Below are 25,389 nucleotides of genomic sequence, written 5' to 3' on the forward strand. Positions count from 1 at the left end.
AGCAGTGCAGACCCCTTCCTATTAGGGGATAACCTGCGATGAAGGGCCTACGTAGGTATTAGGGGCAATTCTCCACGACTGCCTGCTTCATAAACCTGTCTCGGGCCAGCCAAGGGTGTGACAGGGGTCGGGGGCCAGAATGGGTGCTCTCATCTGAGCACGCAGAAGTCAGTGGCCAACGCATCCCCGGGCCATTTCTCTTTGGCCAGGAACGGGGTGTTTCCCGGGCCAGGGCTCCGGCTCTGGGGTGCTGGAATGCTATTTGATTCCACGCTCACATTCCTGACCCCCGCTGCCAAAATGTGTCACGGCGTGTATCAAAAGAGTACTTAAAAATATTGATGGTTTAAGAGGACTTTCAAGGCCTTTCTTGAGAGCTTCAAAGACCAGGCCCAGGAACCTGGGCCAGACCATTCTAGCAGTGGAGACACAACTGTAATGCACAAAACATGGCAGTTTGGAGGGTCTTGGAGCACATTTACCCCCCACCTTCCATCTCGCACAGAGGAAGCTGGATAACCATCCGTCACCGTTGGCCCTTCTGAGGCAACTTGTCAGTTCTGCCACAAGAGCATTTTTTTTTTCATGTTTACTTATTTTTGAGAAAGAGAGAGAGAGCGAGCAAGCAGGGGAGGGGCAGAGAGAGAGGAGAGAATCCCAACCAGGCTCTACACTGTCAGCGCAGAGCCAGATGTGGGGCTCGAACTCACAAACCGTGAGATCATGACCTGAGCCAAAACCAAGAGTCTGGACACTTAACCGACTGAGCCACCCAGGCGCCCCACTACTAGAGTAATTTTTTTTTAATGTTTATTTATTTTTGAGAGAGAGAGACATAGTGTGATCAGGGGAGGGGCAGAAAGAGAGAGAGAGGGAGGGAGGCACAGAATCCGAAGCAGGCTCCAGGCTCTGAGCTGTCAGCACAGAGCCAGACGGGGGTCTCAAACCCACGAACCATGAGATCACGACCTGAGCCAAAGTCGGATGCTTGACCGACTGAGCCACCCAGGCGCCCTGCCAGGAGTTGGATGGCTGAGACAGAAAGCCTCTCCCCTTCCCGCCTTCTCAGAAGACAGGACGTTACCTGCAGCCATAAATCAAAGCTGGCGGCTAAAACTGGCTAGACAACCCCTGCCTTCCATGTTCTCAGTTCATCATCTCACCAATTAACAAGGACAGAAGTGCCCAGCCCCGAGAGCTTCTTCCAGGGCTCAGACTAATTCCGCAAGTGTGGGGTGGTGGCCCCTCTGAGACCTGCAAAGCCTCAAAGCCTCCTCTTCTTGCTCTGGGTCGTCAACCCTCCTTGTTGGACAAAGAGGCAGAAAACACTCACCACTTCCTGGGAGGAGGCTGAGCCAGAACCCACGTTCTGGCAGGACTGGATTCACACTTGCCCTCTGGTGGCACCTTGCCTGGCCCTCGAGCCACGTGTCAGACACGCGCGCGCGCGCGCGCACACACACACACACACACACACACACACACGTCTCTGCCCACCTAGACCCAACAGCAGAGGGCTTCTCCCAGACTCAGCCCCAGGCTGAATCTGTCCAACTGAATCATCTGCACAGAAAACCAGAGCTTTCAGCCCCGCCAACCTGCTTCCCCTTGGACACAGGCCCCCTGGGTGCTGCATATTTTGATGGTATGGACTTTGTGGCCATGGTTCACACCGACTCCTTGCTGGTTTTCTCCCTTCCCATTCCCAAGTACACATCTGCTCCCTGGAAAAGGGCTCTCGCGGTGCCGGCTGCCTCGGCGGGTGCCTCCCTCCTTTCCTGGAGAGCAACTCCACGAAGACCCTCATCTCTGCAATCCCAACAGCCAGCAGCTGGCCGGCCTCCTCGAAAGGAAGTTCTGTTTGGTGGCCTCTCCCCGCCCGACAGACGTTCACAGCCCAGACGCCTTCCAAAGCCTCGGGAAAACCCACACCGTGGTCCGATGAGCGCCACAGTGGCATCAGGGCCCGTCGCCATGGCAACCCTTGGCTTCCCAGCCCAACACATTGTCTGCCGGCTCAGCTCTATCTGCTGACTCCCAAGACTTTGCTTCCTCAGCTCCCGGCATTCCCAGATCGGACCTGGCGCCCCTCGCCTCCAAGTGGGTCTTGCTGACTGCCCGCAGCTACCCCCTGCCCCACTTTCCCGGGCAAAGCCTTTCAGAAAAGGACTCCTTCCCCCTTACAGCAGTTGGCTCCCTGGTTTGGGCTCCGCTGGTCGGCCCAGGCTCCTCCCCTCCGCCAGGCCAGCGTGGGGACAGCGAGGACAGAGTTGGGAGTTGCTGGGCTCGCATCACTGCGCTCAGGCACAGACCCCAGGCTGGTTTTCCTCTTTAATTCGAACCTCTCCGGCAGCAACACACTCTCGGAGATGGGGCGGAAAGGACATAGCGTTTTCTCTTAACTTACATCCTCGGGCCCAAACAAAACTTAAAACTCCCACTGCACTCAATATTGTGCCGGAAAAGGGCACCGGCATCTGCTAGGATTTCCTGTCTTCCCTGCTCTGGCATCCAGATCCCACGTCCCAATGCTTTATTCTCCCCAGTGTTCGTCACAACGTCTCCTGCGTTCAAATAACTCCCTGGAGTAAAATGGTCTATCTGTGCATACGTAATAAAAGTACACAATTAAACTCATGTTCTCAAAAATCTTTAATGATACAGAAGTTCACGTGTTAACTGAAAAGAGCTGCATAGAACACCATACATATGGCAGGACCCCCAATTCTGTAGAACACACGTGCCGTTTAGAAAAACACCAGACGAGACAGTGATCACCCACGTGGTGTGGCTAAAGCCACGTTCCACATGTGTGACGTGTTCATACAACTTGAAAAGCAGTTCAGTGGAAGTCTATGAAAAACTTCTAGGAATGGGGACTCAGTGGAGGGTATGGAACCCACGCCCCTGGTTGTGACAACAGTACACTTGGCTAGAAAGGGAAGACAGCTGTGGATTTAAACATTTAGTTTCTTCGACCCAATGTGACAGTAAGGAACACGATCTTGGTCCCCGTCTACACTGCCCCGCCACGTATACACAAGTCTCATGCACCCCACGCACAGGCACTCGAGGGAACAGCCACCAACCCATCTCAGAAGTAAACAGGCTGAGGTCAAATATCTCTTGCAAAGTTCCTTGGCTGGCCCGTGGCCCCTTGGGATTCCAACTCAGCTCGGACATCAAAGCCTGCCGCCTTACCCACTATACGGCCACATCGAAGCCTAAGGAAGGAAGTTAGCAATCGGACAATTAAAAACAAAAAAAATCACCATCTGGCACAACGGAAGGAACCTGCTCCCGTGTCCTCTGGTGCTCACGCGGCTGGGCAGAAACCCAAATCCAGCAGGTAAGCAGCCACCTGTCACAGGGGTCCCAGCAGAGGGCTGGGCTCCGTCCACCCAGCCCAGGGACCCCCACCCCCGCAGGTCTCTTCCAGACCGATTTCGCAAACGTTCAAGGCACCTGAAGGGCCAGCTCAACTGGCCCTCTCCCCTTTCTCAGACCTCGTTTCCATGGCCAGCTCTCCGGGGGGGTCACCGCTTCCGCCCCCAGGCCTAACAGAGGACAGCTGGGAGCTGAACTTTGTTTACAAAATAAAACCCCAGGATCCAAGAATCTTGTTATCTATTTTCACATCTATCTTTCCTGTAGAGGAATCTCATTAAAACAACCACAAAAGGAGCAACTAGGGGTTTCAAGTTCTGAGTCACATTATTTCTTTTTCTTAAATAAGCATGGAATCATACACACACACACACACACACACACACACACACACACACACACACACACACACACACACACGGAGTTTTTGTTGAGAATAACTCGAGTATAGAACTTTCTACCATACTGCTGACACTGACAAAGGGACTGACATCCGGGGCGGATGGCACCACTGCCAGTCTGAGCAGGCCCACTGAGCTGGCCAGAGAGCCAAGTCCCCAGGGTCTCAGCCTCCAGAATGTCCCAGGCAGGTTCCTGGGCCCGTGCTAGCCCAATGGCCATCTGACCGGTGGCTGGCAGCTCCCTCTAGCGGCAACGCTTGTGTACGTCATTCGTGGACAGCCCTGAAGAGCAGAAGGGAAATCGGGCCAAAGGCAGGCCTAGATGGAATGAAAACTCAAGTGCCAGGGCACCACTTTCCTTCCTCTGGACACCTGCTGCCAATGACCTATAGTGGGGACCACCGTGAAGACACAAGGAAGTAGGGAGGGAGGCAGAAAGCTGATGATGGCAGACTGTTAAAATTCTTGGCAAGGCCAAGACAGAAAAACACACACAAGGTAAATTTAGAATCAAATAAGAGGCAACTAAGTTAGACCTTAAACAGTCTAGGGAATCAAAACCAATCCTGGAGGGTGGCGGAGTTCCAGTGAGAATTTGTGAGTGCGGGTCTCCGAGATGCGAGGGGCCACCAGGATGGTGATAACCAATGAACACAGATGAACACAGATGTTAAAACTCACATCGGAATGACCAGCCTTCCACACGAGCCGTAGGAAGCTGGAATTCACAAGACTGCTTTGAAATGCTACCTCCATCAGATTCTCACTGATCTAAGTGCACAAATGACATGATCCCACCTGACACCCTTGTTTACTGAAACCACTTCCAACCCTGGGGGATCAGGAACTGGGATAACCGGGAAGAAAGCAAAGGATGGATTCCCATCATCTTCCCCAAAGCCATCTGGGAGAATGGCGTCATCGCCGGCCTTCAGTGCCCCTAGGAGAAAGCGCTCGTGACACAGAGTTGTCCGTCCTTATATACGAGTTCAGGTCCAGCTGTCAAAGGCAAGGCGGGGCTTCCCACAGGTGCCCTGTCCGTCCTTCCAACGGCCGGGTGTGCAGCTCTGTGCACAGTGGGTCTTCAACCTCAGATGAGAAGTCAGTTAGGACAGAGAGAGTTGTAAAGAGGCCACAGGAAAGGTTTCCTGGATTTCAAAACAACTTTTTCAGCTTACAGTCATCAGATAAAACAAAAAAAAAACCCCAAAATACAAAGGGTTTTTGAGTCCAAACTTTGTTAACTATTAAGCCTTGATTAAATTGAGCAGACCAAACATGATCTTTTAACACCGGACACACCAGGCCACAGGAATGGAAGAGAACACGGACAGCACCAAATGACGGGATGAGAACGACCGCCTGGCCCGGACCGTCCACAAGTGGATCCCACTGCTGGACCTCCTGCCCGTCTGCCATCGCTGCTTGAGGACGAGGGGAGCCCCCACATCCTGTATTGCTTGCGACCCCGCTGGCCGGCCTTCCTTCCTCTTTGGTAGATTTCTGTGGCCCCAGTTTCCCTATTTTTATTCAGATTCCCAAAACCAGGACGTTAAAGAGTTTTTTGAGGCATCAACTGTATTCTTTTTGTTCTAATGATGTCCAAACTTTTTCCTGTTGCTTTAACCCTTTAGAAAATAAAAAAGTACGATGAACCATACAGTACACTAGGGCAGAACTCTAGATCACGTAGCTTGGAAAAGAGTTAAATTTAGAGGTGCCCGGGTGGCTCAGTTGGTTGGGTGTCTGACTTTGGCTCAGGTCATGACCTCACGGTTTGCGAGTTCGAGCCCCAGATCAGGCTCTGTGCTGACAGCTGGGAGCCTGGAGCCTGCTTCTGATTCTGTGTCTTCCTCTCTCTTTGCCCCTCCCCAGCTCACGCTCTGTCTCAAAAATAAATAAGAAAAACATAAGGAAAAAAAAAAAAAGAGTTAAATTTACTCTCAACAGATCCACGAGTTACCCAGGGAGCTCTGCTTGCTGCGTCACTGCACAATTCCCACCATCGCCGTCAGTCTGACGTCAGGCTGCAGACCGAGACGAGTTTTCTGGTAGAAAAGCTCCTGCCCCTATGGACCACATCAGAATCAGTTTATTTTTCGATAGAGCTTAGGTTTTGGGTGTACTTTCTCTTCACGTGTCTCCTCGGTTTCTCTTGCTCCAATTTTCTCTGATGCTCCAGGAAGTTTAGAATTATAATCTGTTGTGACGTAAGGTATTGTCCCTTCAAGCCCACGCTGAAACAGAAACAAACACAAGGAGGATGAGGGAAAGTCCCAAGTCCTGCCAGTCAGAGTTTGTAGTGTTTCTTTTCTTCCCCAGAAAACACTGTTAAAAGTGAGAGTCTGAGAAAGGCCCTCACACTCCTAAGGCCTCTGGTCCCCCTCCCCCCAGACAGCTCACTTGATGCAACTGGCCCAGTCACAAAGGTCACTGTCTTCTTTCTGTCCAATTCAACTCCACAAACACATTAACCGAGAGTAAGTGGGTGTGGGTGTGTTTCTCTCTCACACAAGTTAGGACAAGCAGCTAGGAGGGGTGGGACGTCCATGGCCTCCCCAGGCCGCCAGAAGGCCTTGCAGTCTGGCTTTCAGGCCACCACACAGATGTCCTGGGCCAACATGACTTTCCCATCAATGTGCCCAAAGACTGTCCTCAGGACGGGGTAATCCTGGCGAGATCACCTCTGCTCTCTTTTCCCATAAGCTCCTCCTGGGATGATGGCTCTACCACTGGACCCCTGACCACAAATGGCGGCAATTCATGGTCTTGGACCATGAGGCCACCCTGACACTCTATCTGCCTCATCCAGCTTCTACAACCAAGTGTGAGTTTCCCACACAATAACGTGTTTCCGTGACTCTCTTCGCCATGGACACGACCAGCAACTTCCAGGGCTGCCCCTGGGAGTGTGAGTGCTCACCTGGCTCTTGAAGACACACTGCGGAATGGAAATGGCTCCGACCAATAGGCAATTCACATTTCTTAGCTCTTCTGGGGGCACAGGAGTGAGGATGTGGTACAGCCGCTTCTCCATGTCGATCCCTCTACAAATTCCTTGAAGACACACAAAACACTAAGATATCCTTTCTGGAAAATATTAAATCTCCCTACCACTGAGAATCAAAGAATGGCTTTTAAAATCAGAATTTCAGGGGGGCCTGGGTGGCTCAATCGGTTGAGCATCTGACCTCAGGTCACGATCTCACAGTTCGTGGGTTCGAGCCCCACGTCGGGCTCTGTGCTGACAGCTCAGAACCTGGATCTTGCCTCAGAGTCTGTGTCTCCCTCTCTCTGCCCCTCCCCCGCTCATGTTCTGTTTCTCCCTCAAAAATAAACATTAAAAAAAATTATTTTTTAATAAAAAAAAATAAAATTAATTTCCATCTCAACCGTGTTTTGCTTTGAAAATACAAAGTTCCAAGAGACAGGAGTATCTGACGCCTCTTAGTCCCCTTCTCCTTGTTTAGCTGTGAGGAACCAAAGTGGTCCATATGCCAGAGTCCCGGACTGTCTTCAATAAGGTGCACACAGACCAGAGGGAGAAAAGCCACCATGAGGAACAGACAGACGACACAATCTTTCCCCATCACCAATTCCTCCTTCAGGGTCGGTACCAGGTGACACAGTTTCTGTGGAAACACTTCTGCGGAGCAGTAGTATATGAAGCAAAAATTTGTGATTATTTAAGGGTTTTGCTAATTTCGGGTTACAGAAGTCCAGCACCCTTCTAGAATCATACCCTGACATGTATTGACCTCAGTGAGCCAGGGGGACAATCACATGAGGTAGGCCTGGCGAAGGAGGAAGGGCCCCGAAGCAGTACGAGGCCAATGGTCCTGGGCCCATGTGATGGGGACCACCAGGATGTGACATGATCATGTCTGTCCTCAGACCACCCGACCGTGAAGTCCGGCACGGAAACGGTGGCCCAGACTCTTGGCAGAGTAAGAAGAAATGAGACGGACGGAGGAATCAGACGTCCCTGGGAAACGAGCTACCAAAACCTGCTAGCAGGTTGAATGTGGTGAGCAGAGGTGGACCCAGGGCAGGTGGACCCAGGGCAGGGTGAATCTTCCAAGGATTCTTCACAGGCCTGGGAACAGGAGAGGATGCCGGATGGGAGGGGTTCTGGGGAGAACATTAGGACCTCAGTCATGGATCTAGGACTCAGATGCCAGTGAGATACCCAAGTGAAGACACACACTGCTAACGTGGGCTTGGAACTCAGACACGCAGTCAGGCTACAGAGATCCAGTGAGATCAGCCTAAAGGTAGATCTAGGGTCCCAGCATGGGGACAGGTGGCCTAGGGAAAATGTGTCAAGTGAGAAGAAGGTCATGACCGGGCCCTCAAGAATCTTAGATGTAGAGCTGGCAGGAGAAGCAGAGAAAATGCTGCTTCCTTCCTGCCCACCAGCCCCCAGGCCCACTGTATAGAAGCCAGAGACACTCTCTGATCACTCCAGCTGGGAGACTGATACAAGGTCAAGACCAGCCATCTACAGGCGGAGAAGGGGATCAATTTCAGTTGATATACAGACACGGTTTACTCTCACTCACCAAATCCCAAACAATCACAGATTGGAGTCTGGGCGAGCAGGATTGGTCCATTTGCGTACCCTCTAACATCATCTAGGATCTTGCAAAGACCAACCCAGCTGGCGTTCACAGCATACAATATATGGGTAGGAGCGACGTCAGCGTGAGTGATTCGGAGAGCAACTGCATTGAAAGGGACCTGGAAAATAAATGTGCATCTCCCTCAATTAATTCAACTGGAAAGATTACTTTTAATTTTTAAAAGTTGACTAACCAGCTATCTAAAGTTACGTTGGCCAGAGGCACCTGGGTGGCTCAGTCGGTTGAGCATCTGACTTTGGCCCAGGTCATGATCTTGCGGTTCGTGAGTTCAAGTCTCACATCAGGCTCGCTGCTATCAGCACAGAGCCCGCTTTGGATCCTCTGTCCGCCCTCTCTCTGTCTCTCCCTTCTCTTACTTTCTCAAAAATAAATATTAGAAAGAAAAGAAAAGAAAAGAAAAGAAAAGAAAAGAAAAGAAAAGAAAAGAAAAGAAGGAGGGAGGGAGAGAGATTAGTAAGTTAGTTATGTTGGCCAAAGTGCTTACCAAAAAGTATCTAGACAGAATGGAAACACTAACAAACATTGGCTAAGTATTTAACACAGAGAAATTCAAAAAAAGTTCTTTGCCAGCCAACACTTGCTAGACACCTAAATTGATGTCTAGAACTTTCTTGTCTGAACAGACACACAAGACTCAAGTCTCAAGATAACCTGAATGGGGTGAAGTCTAGGGGGATTCCAAGACGCAAATGCAAGCGGGGTGAGCCTCCCCTTCTGACCACTGTGAAGACTCACTGCTTCCACATGACCGTCTTGGGAGGTCCGGCCCAGCCTCTGTTTTCTGCGTAAGATACCAAAACACGCAGCTCAAAAGTAGAAATGCTAGAGCTGGGCTCCCCAGCGCCACCTCCGGGATGAGGCAGAACGTTCTCTTTTTTTTTTTTTTTTTTTTTTATGTTTATTCTTGAGAGAGAGAGAGAGAGAGAGAGAGAGAGTGCACAAGTGTGTGCAGGGGAAAGGCAGAGAGAGAGAGAGAGAGAGAGAGAGAATACCCCAAGCAGGCTCTGTACTGTCAGTGCAGAGCCTGATGAAGGGCTCAAACTCACAAACCTTGAGATCATGACCTGAGTCGAAATCCAGAGTCACTTAAATGACTGAGCCACCCAGGCACCCCCAGGAAGAACGTTCTTAACCAGCACGAGGCACAGTCATGCCCAACACAGGGCAGCAGCTAAGAGCGTGGACTCTCAAGCCAGAGCTTTCAACCTCCCATCTGTAAAGTGAGGCAGTTACAGAAGCCACAGAACAGGGCTGTTCTGGGGGTAAGAGGCCAGAAGAACACCCAGCTCACAGGAAGCCATACAAGTGTTGGCGAAGTAAACAAAGACAATTCCTCGTACAAGTTCAGGTTACCTGATAGGGTGTCAGACCATGTAAAGGACAAAGTGGTTTTGGCACCGGGGGCTGCAGCTGGCCGAGGTAACCCAGTACCGCCAGATCACGAAGAACTTTGTTATGCGACTCTCTGAAAAGCAAATCAGAACGAAGTAGAGATTTAACCTTACACATCCACCTCGCGCTCAGCGACACAGTACGTTGGTCATTACACAGATTATACATACATGAGCGCACACTCCCACCTTGACATTGGCACACCCTGCCTTTCTGTAAACCCACTGGAAAAACATGACGCCTAAAGACTCGCCTTTAAATAAAGGCTCTTGGCAACCAGAGCTGGAGGCCGCTTCTGGCTATGGGTCTTCCTCAACCTATGATGTGGTTTCATCCTCATACACCCACCGGAAGCTGAAAATATGGAAGGATGAAAACGCCTTTAAGACACCTCGCACACTGGGGCGACTGAGGGGCTCAGTCAGTTGAGCATCTGACTTGGCTCAGGTCATGATCTCAGGATTCATGGGTCCAAGCTCCGCATCGGGCTCTGTACTGACAGGTCAGACCCCAGAGCCTGCTTCGGATTCTGTGTCTCCCTACCTTTCTGCCCCTCCCCTGCTTGTACTCTGTCTCTCTCAAAAATAAATAAACTTTAAAAAAAAAAAAAATTTAAAAAAGTTTTTTAAAATTTTTAAATGTTTATTTTTGAGAGAAGGAGAAACAGAGCACGAGGAGGGGAGGGGCAGAGAGAGAGGGAGACACAGAATCTGAAGCATGTTCCAGGCTCCGAGCTGTCAGCACAGAGCCCGACGCGGGGCTTGAACCCACGAACTGCGAGATCGTGACCTGAGCCGAAGTTGGACACTTAACCGACTGAGCCGCCCAGGCACCCCTAAAAATTTTTTTTGGAAATCAAACCATCTTAAATCAGAGACTGTCTGTCTTTCCATTGGGAAAATAATGGCTCAGAAAATAGCCGATTCTCCTTCATAAACATGTAGCTGTGGCAGAGATTTGAACATTTGTAGAGAAATTCTTCCCTTTAAGGAAATGAGAGCAGAGAGGCTTATTACACTGAACAGAACTCCGGCCTCCGTTCGCAGTGGCTGACTCACCTGTTTCTTGGCGTTTTTCTAAATGCAAAGTCTGACTGGACGCAAATCAGCTTATGTCCAGTGAACACAACGGGACTCTCCTTTTCTTCATCGGCAAATTCCAAACACTCTGTAAACTCCGCCAGCTGGAAACCTCTGTTCCGGATTCTGGACTTGCTCTTTGTGTACAGGCCGTCCATGTCGTCTACATAGTCAGGAGTGAGGTTCGGCATGTACTTACTCCGCCCGGAACTGAACTGGACCACGTGGCTGGGAGACAGCAGCCGGATGAGATCGATGAGAAGCAGAAGCCCCTTGTCTGTGAGGAAGGCGACACGAGCAGTTGGCACACTAAAATGCAAGCACACGTTTCTACGAGAAAACGGTACATCTGTCTGCGGCACAGAAAGATCAGTAAGAACGATTTCCTAAGGACGGGGCTTCAGCGTTACTGCCTGAAGCCAAAAGCTTACTCGTACCGCCCACCCTTTGCTGCGAGATGCGCCTCCGCAGGCTTACCTGACACCCAGCCCATCGTGTTGACGATGAGAGGGGCCTCTCTCTTGTAGGAGCTGAACACGTACTGTATTATCTCAATATAATTCTCATAGTTGTTTTTACAAGAAGGTTTCCCATAATATACCATTTTCTGCGGTGTCCTCTGGTGAGTAAAAGGTGGTCCTAGGAAGATAAAGGTGAGGGTTTGCAGGACTATTTAAAAAGAGGCGAGGGCTCCGTGTCGGCCATAGCCAGTGACAAAGACTCGCAAGAAGTTCAAGATTATCTATCCTACCACTGGGAATAGCTGTATCTCGTTTTCAGAATTCTAAGCTTTCAGGGCGTCTGGGGGGCTCAGTCATTAAGGTCATGATCTCAGGGTTAGTGAGTTCAAGTCCCACATCAGGTGAACGCGAGCCCCACTTCTCTTTCTCTCCCTCTCTGCCCCTCGCTCACTTGTGCCTTCTTTCTCTCTCAAAAAAAAAAAAAAAAAAAAAATCTTAGCTTTAAATTTAATACAAAGACATCTTCATGTTCTTTTAATGTTTATTTTTGAGAGAGACAGAGACAGAGTGGAAGTGGGGGAGGGGAAGAGCGAGAGGGAGACACAGAATCCGAAGCAGGCTCCAGGCTCCCAGCTGTCAGCACAGAGCCCGATGCGAGGCTTGAACCCACAAACTGTGAGATCATGACCTGAGCTGAAGTTGGATACTTACCCAAAGGAGCCACCCAGGCACGCCCCCTCATTGTCACATATAATTAATCCCAATTCTTATTATGTCCTAATATGGCCATTCATTTATTGAGCACCGACAAGACACTGATGCTCAGTGAGCCGAGTCAGTATCTTTCTAGATACTCAGGATACACGTGTGAACAAAACCATGTCCCCATCCTCGGACAAGTAAGCAGCAATCACTCACTAGCATGTAGCACTTCCTATGCCCCATGTACTTCACAAGTAGTCTCTAATTTTCATAAAAATCCTATGAGGTAGGTAGTATTACTACACCCATTTTTATAGAGGAGGACACAGATTAACTGACCAAGGTCATACAGCTAGTAGATACCAACTGCACTTGAACTCAGATGATTCAGCTCCAGAGAAAACGTTCCTTTTTTCTTTTTTTTTTAATGTTTATTTATTTATTTTTTGAGAAAGAGGGGGAGGGAGAGGGAGAGGGAGAGGGAGAGGGAGAGGGAGAGGGAGAGGGAGAGGGAGAGGGAGAACGTGAATGGGGGACGGGCAGAGATAGAGAGAAGACAGAGAAACCCAACAAGTCTCCGTACTGTCAACACAGCCCCACACAGGGCTCGAACCTATGAACTGCGAGATCATGACCTGAGCTGAAATCAAGAGTTGGATGCTTGCTTAACCAACTGAGCCACCCAGGTGCCCCCAGAGCAAACATTCCTAACTGTAGCACCAGTCCGTCAAAACTGACCTACTTCCCTTATCTGGCTGGTGACCAGGACCACACGGCACCACGGTCAGCAGGGTGAGGGCCTTGGTTAATGTGGTTGGTGCCAGGCCACCTGGGACAGGGCTGGCAAGGCTCCCCTCAAAGGTGGAGTAAGGGGACTTGGGGCAGCCCACAGCTGAGGAAGTGGCCTGCATAGCAGAGGGATTGAACAAATACAAAGAGACTGAGTAAATATGTAAATACACTGACAACAATCACAGCCAGAGTTCTTATCATCAGATATGGAACTTATAAATACGGGAGGAGGAAGGCTAACTAGAATAAACCCAGGGTGTCAGACCAGAATCAGAATGACTGCAGTAAACTTGTGGCTCTTAATAAATAGAAAATATGTACACAGAAGTGTAAACGTAGTGTAAATGTATGTACGAATACGTACGCACGTAATATACACGTATGGGCTTAAACGTGCATGTATTTCCTAGCTCTGTCCACAGAGGGGATCTGCAAGCAGTGACACCCCAGAAGAAGTAACAAATAATACACCTAGTTACAGACAGAGTGGAAAACCCTGGCAAACACTTATCTTAACCAAATGATCAGAGGCAACCTCTCTGGTGACAGGGCCAACTGACAGCTTGCTGACATGATGCACTGAGAACACAGCACCACACCTCAATCAAGCCATGAGGGGCACTCGACAGGTACTCTTCCAAATTGCCAAGGTCATGAACGATAAGGAAAGCTGGAGGACCTGCTCCAGACCGAGGACTAAAGATTTGCAAATATACGCTGGGCCGGGGCAGGCAGCTGGATGATGGACGAGGGACAGTACTCCAGCAGTTCAGCTGCTCTGATTTGGTGGCTGCATTAGGATTATACAGTGGAGTGTCCTTGTTTGGGGAAACACCTACTGAAATATTAAGGGGTAAAAAAGAAAAGTAAATGCACTGGGGAAAACATAAAAGAAACAAAGGAACAATGAAACCAGCTAAAGAGCAAAGTCCAAACAATTAGTTTTGATAAAACTGTAAAAGCAACGTGAATGCTCTACTTATTCTCATTGTCAAAAAGTCTGTTAAATCTAGAACATATCCAGCAACCTGATATATCATCTGCTTCTCTTAAAAGTCAACTGAACAGGGGCGCCTGGGTGGCGCAGTCGGTTGAGCGTCCGACTTCAGCCAGGTCACGATCTTGCGGTCCGTGAGTTCGAGCCCCGCGTCAGGCTCTGGGCTGATGGCTCAGAGCCTGGAGCCTGTTTCCGATTCTGTGTCTCCCTCTCTCTCTGCCCTTCCCCCGTTAATGCTCTGTCTCTCTCTGTCCCAAAAATAAATAAATGTTGAAAAAAAAAAAAAAAAAAAGTCAACTGAACAGGGATGCCTGGCTGGCTCAGTCAATAGAGCGTGAAACTCTTGATCTCATGGTTACCAGTTCAAACCCCACACGGGGTACAGAGATTACTTTAAAACTCAAATCTTAAACCTGTTAAAAGTCAACTAAACAGGGGTGCCTGGGTGTCTCAGACAGTTAAGCGTCTGACTTTTGATTTCAGCTCAGGTCATGATGTCCAAGTTCATGGGATCAAGCTCCATGTCGGGCTCCATGCTTGGAGACTGCTTGGGATTCTCTCTCTCTCTGCCTCCTCCCCTGCTCATGTGCATGCTCACTCTCTCTCTCTCTCTCTCAAAATAAATAAACTTAAAAAAACATTTTTTAAATAAATAAATAAAATTTAAAAGTCAACCAAACAAAAATCACACAACTATCTTGACAGACACAGAAAAAGCGCTTGATGAAAACCTAACGCCCTTTCACGACAACAAACATTCCACACACTAGGAAAAGAAGGCAGCTTCTTCACCCTGAAGAAGGAACGCAACTGACAATGAAAACCCACAGCTGACAGCATGGACAGCATGGTGAAGCACATTCCCTCTAAGATGAGGAATAAGAAATGTTTCCTCCTATTCAACACTGTACTGGAGGTCCTAGCCTTTTCTTAGACAGGAAAAAGGAATTGAAGGCATCCAAACTGGAAGGAAGACGTAAAACTATTTCTATCCGCAGATGACGATCTTCTATCTAGAAAATCCAAAGAAATCCGTAGGAAACCTACTGGAGGTAATATGGGAATTCAGCAAAGTTGCAGGGTATGTGGTCAACACACAAAAATCACGTGTGTTTCAATATACCAGTAGTGAAGAATCTGGAAAGGAAGTTAGGAAAGCAATTCCACTTACAGTATTAGCTAGAAGAATCGAATCCTTAGGAACAAATCTAACCAAGGAAGTGAAAGACTTCCACACTGAAAATCACAAAATTTTGCTGAAAGAAATTAAAGAGCTAAAAAACTGGAAAGGCACCCTGTGTTCGTAAGAAGACTGATCACTGGGGTCTCTGGGTGGCTCAGTCAGTTAAGCGTCCGACTTCGGCTCAGGTCATAATCTCACAGTTTGTAGTTCTGAGCCCCGTGTTGGGCTTTGCACCGACAGCTCAGAGCCTGGAGCCTGCTTCAGATTCTGTGTCTCCCTTTCTCTCTGCCCCTTCCCCACTTATATTCTCTCCACCCCCTCCCCCCCAAATAAATGAATAAATCTTTTAAAATCAGCAAAAAGAAAAAAAAATTATGCTTAGTGAAAAAAACAGTCACCCAAGGACAGATATTGTTAAGGTCTCGCCTACAGGAGGGGCTTGGAGTAGGTGAACTCACGGGGACAGAAAGCAAAATAGAGGTCACCAGGAGCAGGAAGGAGGTGCTATTTAACAGAGACAGCATTTCAGTTTGGGATGACGAAAAAATTCTGGATGTAGGTGGTGATGGCTACAGAACACTGTGAATGTACTGAATGTCACTGAACTGTACGCTTATCAGTGGTTAAAACTGTAAATAGTATCACATTTTGTATATTTTACCATTAAAAAAAAGCAACATGGGATTCTGGGTTGGATTCTGAACCATAAAAAGGATGTTAGTAGGATAACTGATGGATTTTGATTAAAATCTGTAGTTAACAGTACTGTGTCAATGTAATTTCTAGGTTTAAATCATTATATATGGTTACATAAAATGTAAATACTATAGGAAGGTATGTTTCTGATTTACACACAACAAAGTGGGTATTAGTTCCATTTACCAAAATGGAACCCTAGAAAATTACCATAGTTTTGTTTTTTGGAAGCTAGGAGAACCGTTCTAAGAAGACCGGGAGTTTGGGCGGAAGGGGGAATATTCACTTTTACACTTTCTTTTTTTCATATTTATACTTTTTATTTTTTTAGTTTTTTCTATCATTATGTTTGAGTTTTATAAAACCAAGACACTTAAGAAATATACAACACACTTTCTCGCTAATATAAACAAAGATTAAAAAGGGTGGGGGGGAGGCTGGGTGGCTCAGTTGGTGAAGCATCCTACGTTAGCTTCAGGTCATTATCTCACAGCTCGTGAGTTCAAGCCCTTTGTTGGGTTCGTGCCGACAGCTCAAAGCCTGGAGCCTGCTTCAGATTCTGTGTCTCCCTCTCTCTCTGCCCCTCCCCTGTTTGTGTTCAGTCTCTCTCTCAAATATAAATAAACATTAAAAAAAAAAAAAAAAAAAGAAACGTGTAATACATACCTAGAATTGGTTCTGTAATATTAAGTAAGGAAATGCAACCTGGAGGCGTAAATTCTGTCTGTCCCAGATCACATTCCAAATAGTCAACACAGGAAATACTGAAAATTTGAAAGGAATAAAGAAAACCTTAGCTAGCTTTACTATGTCAAATGAATACATAAGATCTCATAGATTTTATGCAACACACAGGCATAATCCACCGTTTTAGAGTCTTTTAGGTTGGATGCTCCAAACATGACAATCAACGAAAAGAAAATGTGCAGGTACGGTCACAGTGTCCACTCACAATATGGATACAACTTGGTACTACCTAAAATTTTACTTTCGAAATACAACGGAATTTCCCCTACTCTGAGCCTCTGGGTATGGTCAAATACAGAATCTAAGACAGGCAGCCCCTCTTGCCCCCTCACTGATAAGCGAGGTCAGTCATTGTCTCGCTCCCAAACACAGCAGAACAGAGACGGTCATCGCTCAGCTGAACGGCTTTGCACAGACTTGTAGACAATCTCTACTTAGACGTCAAGATGCGTTCCTGTCTAGTTTCTTAAGTCAAAAATCCTATTTCATGCCCCAAATCTAATAACATGTCTAAACAAAAAAAATTAAGAAACAAACAAAAAATAAAAACAAAAAAACCCCCCCACTCTTACCTATTTAGCAACTGGTTAATCAGGTATCTATTAAATGTTGACTTTCCAACGTCCTGAGAGCCACAAACCAGAATGACAGGGCAGCCGTCTACTTCTTCTAGAGGCAAAAGAAACATTGACGCCTAGGATTAGCCACCTTCTTTAGGGCTCTAATCGCAAATCATAACCCTCTGAGGCTCTGGTGGACGAACACTCCGTTTATCACTACGCGCCACTCACCACAGGACACAGTGACTAGCTCTTCCATGGCAGACAGGGCACTCTCAGTTAAACGAAGGCCATTCTTCTTCTTCTCTCTTTTGATGCCAACAGACCTCAGGGCTAAATGTTCAGAGTTAATCTGGAAGGTTGGGCTCTGAAATTAACAATGCAAGCTTTAAGAAAAGATGAACACAGTGCACATTTCTTCATCTAGTTCTAGGCTAGTAAACCTCAAACAGTTGTGAGCTACAAAAGATAAACCTGGCCCCTCCTTTCTCTCACGCCCAAAGCCAACTCTTCCGTAATGCTCGTCTGCTGTCCCTGCAGTCATCCCTACCTGTCCTCCTAGCTCACACATACTTCCAGGCTGCCGTCACCTCTTCAGGAGGCCCCCCCAGGAAAGGAAAACCTGTGCAAATATAAAAGTGATTGCCCCAAGAACAATTCAACAGAAGACCACAGCTGTCCAACAGGTTGGTGATTTAGAGTAACATCAAGGCAGTCTCCAAAAACATAAAGTAAAAAGACAAAGAACATGCACAGAGCTGAGAGCACGCGGAAGACAGGCCCGCTAACCCACTGGCGCTCCAGCGGAAGCAACAGGAAACCACGGAAGCAACCCACAGCATCAAGAGCAGACCCTCGCTGACGCAGGTGGGGTTCGGAGGGAATAAGGCCTCTGGGGTGAAGGTGAAGAAGATCCAGGAAGAGCCCCCCATGCATGATCATATCCTCGTGCAATTCATCACCCCCAAGATAAAGACATCGTAGAAGGCACGAGAATCAGTCTGGTGTGTGACTTCCTATCAGCAACTCTGAATTCTAGAGAACAATGGAGCAAGGCCCTCAAGGTTTTGAGGAAAAGAGTCTATACTCTGCTCAACTATCAGTCACGGAGAGCAAAATAAGAGTAACTCCTGGGGAGAAAAAAAAAAGAACATCTTATGAGATCATATAAAGTTCACCATCTGCCGGATATGAAGAAATAAGGCTAGAATGTAGTTAACACACATTGGGGGAGGAAAGTTACCCAAGAAAGAGCATGAGGAATATAAACGGTGGTGGTGAAGTCCCAGAAAAAAATAAATAAATAAAGTTAAAAATAAATGGAAAAAAAAAATCAAGGCGTTTAGAATCTTCGCTTACAAGAAGCAAAGCTCGGTAACACGGGGCCTCCACCTCCTTCTCCACGGTCCTCACCAAGCTACTGGCTTCTGCACTAGATTAAACTGATGCAACCACAACAGTGCATTCACTGTCCTGCCCCCATTTCATACCTTCTGTCACTCAAACCTCCAACACCTACTTACTAGCTCTGCTCCCACTCAGTGATGATCCTGATCCGCTTCCTGGAGCAAAACGAACCACTCAGAAGAGAACTTCTACTTGGCGCCCCCCCACCCCCACACCCCTGCAGCCCATCCCGCCATTTCCTCCTGCTACTCCTACTCTAGGTCAGCTGCCTGTGCTCCCAAGGCCACTGCCCCAGGCCTGCAGACACCAGAACCAGAAGCCTTCCTTCGGGACACCTCACTTCGAGTGTCCTCACCTCTCTCTGCCGCATCCTCGGCACCCTCCCCACTCTAGATCATTCGCACCTGCTGTGTCCAAACCTGTTGGGGCTTTTTCATCCATCTTAACAAAAAACAAAACTCTGACCACACTCCTCCAAATACTGTGTCATTTCTCTCCTTCCCCGTACCACTTAACTCTACAAACGCAAAATCTCTTATATTAAACCTGAGAGTTGCTCTCTGCCCAGGCTCCCGACCTTATTCCAATCAGTCTGCCCCACCCACCCCAGCGGTCTACTGCGGACACGCTAGTCCAGACCACACGCCTACACGCAAGCTCCCTTCTCAGGCCTCACCTACCATCAGCATCTGCCACAACTGCCCACATCCAGCTCCTCTGAACACCTCTTGACCACACTCTGGTTTTTCTCTACCATCAGTGACCACTCTGTCTCAGCCTCTGCTGTTCCCTCATCCACACCTCTTCTGGTCTCAGCGCCTAAGGGCTCAGACTTCGAACCTCTCTGCCTCTCTGTATCCACTCCCTTGGTGTTATTATCCCATCTCACGGCCCAGAGACCATTCTGCTGAAAGCTCCCAACTCCAGAATCACACATGCAACTGGCCACTTGACATCTCCAATGGTCTAACAGACACCTCAAAGCTAACATCTCAATCTGCAACCCCTACGCCACCCCCCCCCCCCCGTCAGTAACTCCACGCACGCAGGTGGTTAGGCTAACAAGCTTGAGCTTGATGTCATCCCTGATTCTTCCCCATGCCTCACACCCAGTCAGCCTGATAAAAATCCTGCAGGTTAGGCTCAATTTATGGCTCATGGGAAACAATTATAGAAACAGAGCCTGAGTGTTAAGAAATTAAGAACGTGACCAGCAAAACTTTGGAGACGACAGAGAGATGACAGAAAGTATAAGTGCATCAACATACATTCACAGAAAAAAATTTATTCACTGTCTCAAGTGAATGAATTAATATAAAAAGATAACCATCCTGAAGTGCCTGGGGGGCTCAGTCGGTTAAGCTTCCAACTTCAGCTCAGGTCACGATCTCACGGTTCGTGAGTCTGAGCCCTACGTCGGGCTCTGTGCTGACAGCTTGGAGCCTGGACCCTGCTTCGGATTCTGTCTCTCTCTCTGTCTCTGCCACCCCTCCCGGCATGTGCTTTGTCTCCCTCTCTTTCTCTCTCTCTCCACCCCCTCAAAAATAATCATTTAAAAAGAAAAAAAAAAAAAAAGAAAACCATTTAAAAAATTCCAAAAGTCGGGCACCTGGCTGGCTCAGTCGGTAAAGCATGCAACTCCTGACCCTCAGGTTCTGTGTTTGAGCCCCACGTTGAGAGGGAGGTTAAAACAAAACTTCGAAAAAATAAATAACAACTCCAAAAGGCATTTAACCACTTACAATATGAAAGAACGGCTTTCGCTAGGGAACAACACGGGGAAGGGGAGACATTTTTCATGACAGACCGTTCTACACAAACCTTTTCACCATACACACGTTATGACATTTTGTACAACCTGCACCACAGCACAACAGCCACGCTGCTCTCTAATCGAGCATCCTACAGTCATCTGATAGGACTGTTCTGGTGAAACTAACGAGCACAACTGAATGAAAACTGGTCGTGGGGCGCCTGGGTGGCGCAGTCGGTTAAGCGTCCGACTTCAGCTCAGGTCACGATCTCGCGGTCCATGAGTTCGAGCCCCGCGTCAGGCTCTGGACTGATGGCTCAGAGCCTGGAGCCTGCTTCTGATTCTGTGTCTCCCTCTCTCTCTGCCCCTCCCCCATTCATGCTCTGTCTCTCTCTGTCCCCAAAATAAATAAACATTAAAAAATTATGGGGCGCCTGGGTGGCGCAGTCGGTTAAGCGGCCGACTTCAGCCAGGTCACGATCTCGCGGTCCGTGAGTTCGAGCCCCGCGTCGGGCTCTGGGCTGATGGCTCGGAGCCTGGAGCCTGTTTCCGATTCTGTGTCTCCCTCTCTCTCTGCCCCTCCCCCGTTCATGCTCTGTCTCTCTCTGTCCCAAAAATAAATAAAAAACGTTGAAAAAAAAAATTTAAAAAAAAAAAAAATTAAAAAAAAAACAAAAAAAAAACTGGTCATACCTCTTGTACAAAGACATAAGATAAACCCGGGTGGCTGACTAAGAAGTTTACAGTGGAGGTTCTCAGCTGTTCCAACATCACAATGGAACACAGAGGAGAAAAATTCTTCATCAACCAGCATCTGTCATCTGCAAAAAGAAAAATTAAGTACCTTAGAAATAGTAACTCCAGGGGTGCCTGGGGGGCTCAGTTGGTTAAGCGACTGGCTCTCGATTTCAGCTCAGGTCACGATCTCATGGTTCAGTTCATGGGATCGAGCCCTGAGTTGGACTCTGCGCTCACAGCACAGACCCTGCTTGGGATTCTGGCTCCTTCTCTCTGTGCCTTTCCCCTGTGCAAGCAGGCATGCACTCTCTCTCTCTCCCAAAAATAAACAAACATTAGGATAAAAAAAAAAAAAAAAAAAAAAAAAAAAAAGATGGGAATGCAAACTGGTGTAGCCACTCTGGAAAACAGTATGGAGGTTCCTCAAAAAACTAAAAACAGGACTACTCAAGGGCCCAGCAACCGCACTACTAGGTATCTATCCAAGGGATACAGGTATGCTGTTTCGAAGGGGCACGTGCACCCCCATGTTTATAGCAGCACTATCAACAACAGCCAAAGTATGGAAAGAGCCCAAATGTCCATTGATGGATGAACAGATAAAGAAGACGTGGTATATTGGGGTGCCTGGTGGCTTTGGGGGTTAAGCGTTTGACTTTGACTCAGGTCATGGTCTCGCGGTTGGTGAGTTCAAACCCCGTATCATCAGGCTTTGTGCTGACAGCTCAGAGCCTGGAGCATGCTTCAGATTCTGTGTCTCCTCTTTCTGCCCCTCTACCACTCGTGCTTGCACGTGCTCTCTCTCTCTCTCTCTCTCTCTCAAAAATAAATTTAAAAAAAAAAAAAAAAGGAAGATGTGGTATATATATATATACAATGGGATATTACTCGGCAGTCAAAAAGAATGAAATCTTGCCATTTGCAACTACGTGGATGGAACTGGAGGGTATTATGCTAAGCGAAATTAGTCGGTCAGAGAAAGACAAACATCACATGACTTTACTCATATGAAGGCTTTAAAATACAAAACAGATGAATGTAAGGGAAGGGAAGCAAAAAGAATATAAAAACAGGAAGGGATCAAAACATAAGAGACTCTTAAATATGGAGAACAAACAGAGGGTTACTGGAGGGGATGTGGGAGGGGGGATGGGCTAAATGGGTAAGGGGCATTAAGGAATCTACTCCTGAAATCACTGTTGCACTATATGCTAACTAACTTGGATGAAAATTTTAAAAATAAATTAAAATAAATAAATAAAAATAATAAAATAAAAAGAAAAAAGAAAAGAAAGAGAGAAAGAAAGAAAAAGAAAAAGAAAAAATAGTAACTTCGTTAAATTCTACACTGTTTAGGACCACCTTCTCCTCAGCTGAATTGTCAACTTTCTGAGAGCAGTAATTATGTTAAGGGCCTTCTTCAAGAAACCATACTGCATAATAAGAACACACCTGGATGGAGAGAGAAGTCAATCCAGGATTGCTTTGGCCACACTCTAGCTGTGTGGCCTTGGGTAACTTTTCTCATCTGAAAAATGGTGAAAATAAGTTTCACTCACAGGACCCATGTGAAGGTTTAAATAGACACAGAAAAGTGTACAATATCTAGGCAATAGGAAGCATCTAAAAATATTAGCCTTGGGGGCACCTGGGTGTCGCAGTTGGTTAAGCGTTTAGGTCCAGGTCATGATCTCACAGTTTTGTGAGTTTGAGCCCCGTGCTGGGCTCTGGGCCAGCAATGTGGAGCCTGCTTGGGATTCTCTCTCTTTCCCTCTCTCTCTGCCCCTCCCCCACTTGTGCTGTCTCTCAAAATAAACAAAAGTAAAAACAAAAATACAAATATTACTGGGGCGCATGGATGGCTCAGTCGGTTGGGAGTCTGACTTCAGCTCAGGTCATGATCTCATGCTTCATGGGTTTGAGCCCTGCGTCGGGCTCTGTGCTGATGACTCAGAGCCTGGAGCCTGCTTCCGATTCTGTGTCTCCCTCTCTCTCTGCCCCTTCCCTGCCTGCGCTCTGTCTCTCTCTCAAAAATAAACATTACAAAAAGATAAAAATAATAACACTAGCCTTATTATAGTATACCCTCAGTAAATTATCCGTTTATTTTCCTTACCCCGGTTAAGATGAGATCTGAGCAAAGCTCGGGCTTCCCTTTTCACCTCCTTCTTGCTTTTCTCAGGCACAGAATAATGAACTGCGTTGATAGTAAGGCGAGAATGAGTGTAGGTAGAGAAGACATCTTGGGCAGGGTGGCCTTGGCTGATGGTATAACCTAACACCTGCACCTGGCCATAGAGGCACGTCACACGACAGATCCCGCTAAAAGTAAAACCCTACAAGGAAAGGGGGGTGGGCAAAAAAGAAGAAATAACATGACAAATCCTGTTACTAATGACTGAAAAAAATTTTTTAATTAATTAATTTTGACAGCATACTCATAAGAGCATGAGCAGGGGAAGGGTACAGAGAGAGGGAGAGAGAATCCCAAGCAGGCTCTACCCTGTCAGTGCTGAGCCCCACGCAGGGCTTGATCCCATGAACCGTGAGGTTATGACCTGAGCCTAAATCAAGAGTTGGACGCTGAACCAACTGAGCCATCCAGGTGTCCCCATGACTGAAATTTTCAAAACTTTTTTTTTTTTTAAACTAAACTCTGTGCTGAACATGGGCCTCAAACTGATGACCCTGAGACCAAGAGTAGCATGCACCACCCACTGAGGAAGGCATCCCCTTCCTCTTAAAAAAAAAAAAAAAAAAAAAAAAGTGTTGGGGCACCTGGGTGGCTCAGTTGGTTAAGCATCAGACTTCAGCTCAGGTCATGATCTCACGCTTTGTAAATGCAAGCCCCGCGTCGGGCTCTGTGCTGACACCTCAGAGCCTGGAGCCTGTTTTGGATTTTGGGTCTCCCTCTCTCTGCCCCTTCCCTGCGCACGGGCTCTCTCTTTCAAAAATAAACATTAAAAAAAAATTTGAAAAACATAAAAAATAAAAAATATGTCTAGAGGTGCCTGGGTGTCTCAGTTGGTTTCAGCCTGGGTGTCTCAGTTGGTTTCAGCCTCTGACTCTTGATTTTGGGTCAGGTCATGATCTCACAATTCGGGAGATCGAGCCCAGCATCAGGCTCTGTACTTCGTGTAGAACCTGCTTGGGTTGGGATTCTCTTTCTACCTCTGCCCCTCTCCCCTGCTCGTGCTCACTCTCTCCAAAATAAAATAAAATTCTAAACTCTTAGTTGCTATTCACATAACAAGTAACTTCTAAGTAACAACACGTTGTACTAGGTGGCCATCGGGTACTGATTATCCTTAACCTAATTTCATATCCCACCACAGCTACAGAGATGGCTGGTGTATACAGACACATGAAAAACAAGCGGGTCCCATGAACTGGGCTCTGCAGCTGTCACAGACCTATCTCTACCAAGGCCCACTGCCTGCCAAGTTTCTCCCGTTCCTGGTTTTTCACATCCCCCCGGCACTGCAGGAAGACCTCCCACACCAGCATCCAAATGAAGAGCCCAGGTCCTGAAATTAAGCTGCCTCGGTTTGAGTCTTAGCTCTGCCCCTACTCTACGCCTTTCAGCAAGTTACCCAAACTATACCTCAGTTTCTTCGTCCGTAAACATTTACGGAAATGAAGGTAATGACTCCATAGAGCTGAGAGTATTAAAAGGGTTCATAACCCTAAAACACTTAGAACGGAGAGCCCGGCATCTCTAAGCACCCCGTAAACGTGAGCTGGTCCTGTTATTTCCTGCTATTAGATTCCCTTCGGCTCTCAAAGCCTAGAGCTCCACAACAGGTCCCTAGTCACCCCCTGCTCAGCACCGCCGCCAGGAGGAACGCTCTCGACCCGGGGCCGCAGAGCCCGCACGGTCTTCTCCCAGCCCGCGAGTCCCGGAGCTGCTCCCCATTCCCCCCCCCCCCCGCCCCCCCCCGATCTCGGCCGGCCAGCTTCCCCCCACCGGCGCGACCCACCTGGTCCCGCGGCAGCAGCAGCAAGGCGCGGCCCGGGCCGGCCGGCCGCACCGGCGGGATGGGGAGGGTCGTGGGGCAACTCGGGGCGGGGGCCGCGGCCGGGGCCGGGCTGGGGGCCGCGGTCTTGGGCCTCCGGGCGGCCGAGCGCGACACCAGGCAGCCGCTCTCCCGCCAGTCCGCGCCGGCCGCCTGGGCTTGTAGCAGCCGCCGCCGCAGGCGCCTCCGGCCGCACCAGCGCAGGGTCCCGAGCCGGCGGCGGGGCCGGCGGCTGAGGACGAGCTGGGGCCGAGCCTTGCGGGCCCGCAGCCACGTGGAGCGGGAAGGACCCCGCTTGAGAAGCAACTGGGCGTCCGCCATGTTGGCCACGGGGGCCTGCCGCGCGAGAATCTCCCGAGATCCGGTCGCTCCGCCCCTCGGCCCGTCGTGCGGCTGCAAGTAGAGGCCGGGACGGGGGGGGGGGGGGGGGGGGGT

General features: G+C 48.4%; 1 protein-coding gene across 2 annotated transcripts; it reads right to left on the reverse strand.

Moving 5' to 3' along the window:
• Nucleotides 1-2,634: 2,634 nt before the first annotated feature.
• On the reverse strand, nucleotides 2,635-25,309 carry NOL9 (nucleolar protein 9). Of its 2 annotated transcripts, none has more exons than XM_086715543.1 (12): nucleotides 24,919-25,309; nucleotides 23,055-23,274; nucleotides 20,894-21,021; nucleotides 17,272-17,407; nucleotides 17,053-17,146; nucleotides 16,400-16,497; nucleotides 11,380-11,541; nucleotides 10,882-11,179; nucleotides 9,785-9,896; nucleotides 8,351-8,528; nucleotides 6,712-6,845; nucleotides 2,635-6,025 (listed from the first exon to the last, which is right to left on the reverse strand). In XM_086715543.1, exons 1-12 carry the CDS (start codon nucleotides 25,273-25,275, stop codon nucleotides 5,876-5,878), a joined length of 2,067 nt encoding a protein of 688 aa, XP_086571669.1. In that variant the 5' UTR covers nucleotides 25,276-25,309; the 3' UTR covers nucleotides 2,635-5,875. The 2 variants fall into 2 exon arrangements, with proteins under 2 accessions (XP_086571669.1, XP_086571668.1); XM_086715542.1 differs by having other exon boundaries at nucleotides 17,053-17,149.
• Nucleotides 25,310-25,389: the final 80 nt, after the last annotated feature.

The sequence above is a fragment of the Puma concolor genome, chromosome C1, assembly GCF_028749965.1.
Source record: "Puma concolor isolate L17-30 chromosome C1, mPumCon1.1.hap2, whole genome shotgun sequence".
Taxonomy (NCBI): Eukaryota; Metazoa; Chordata; class Mammalia; order Carnivora; family Felidae; genus Puma; species Puma concolor.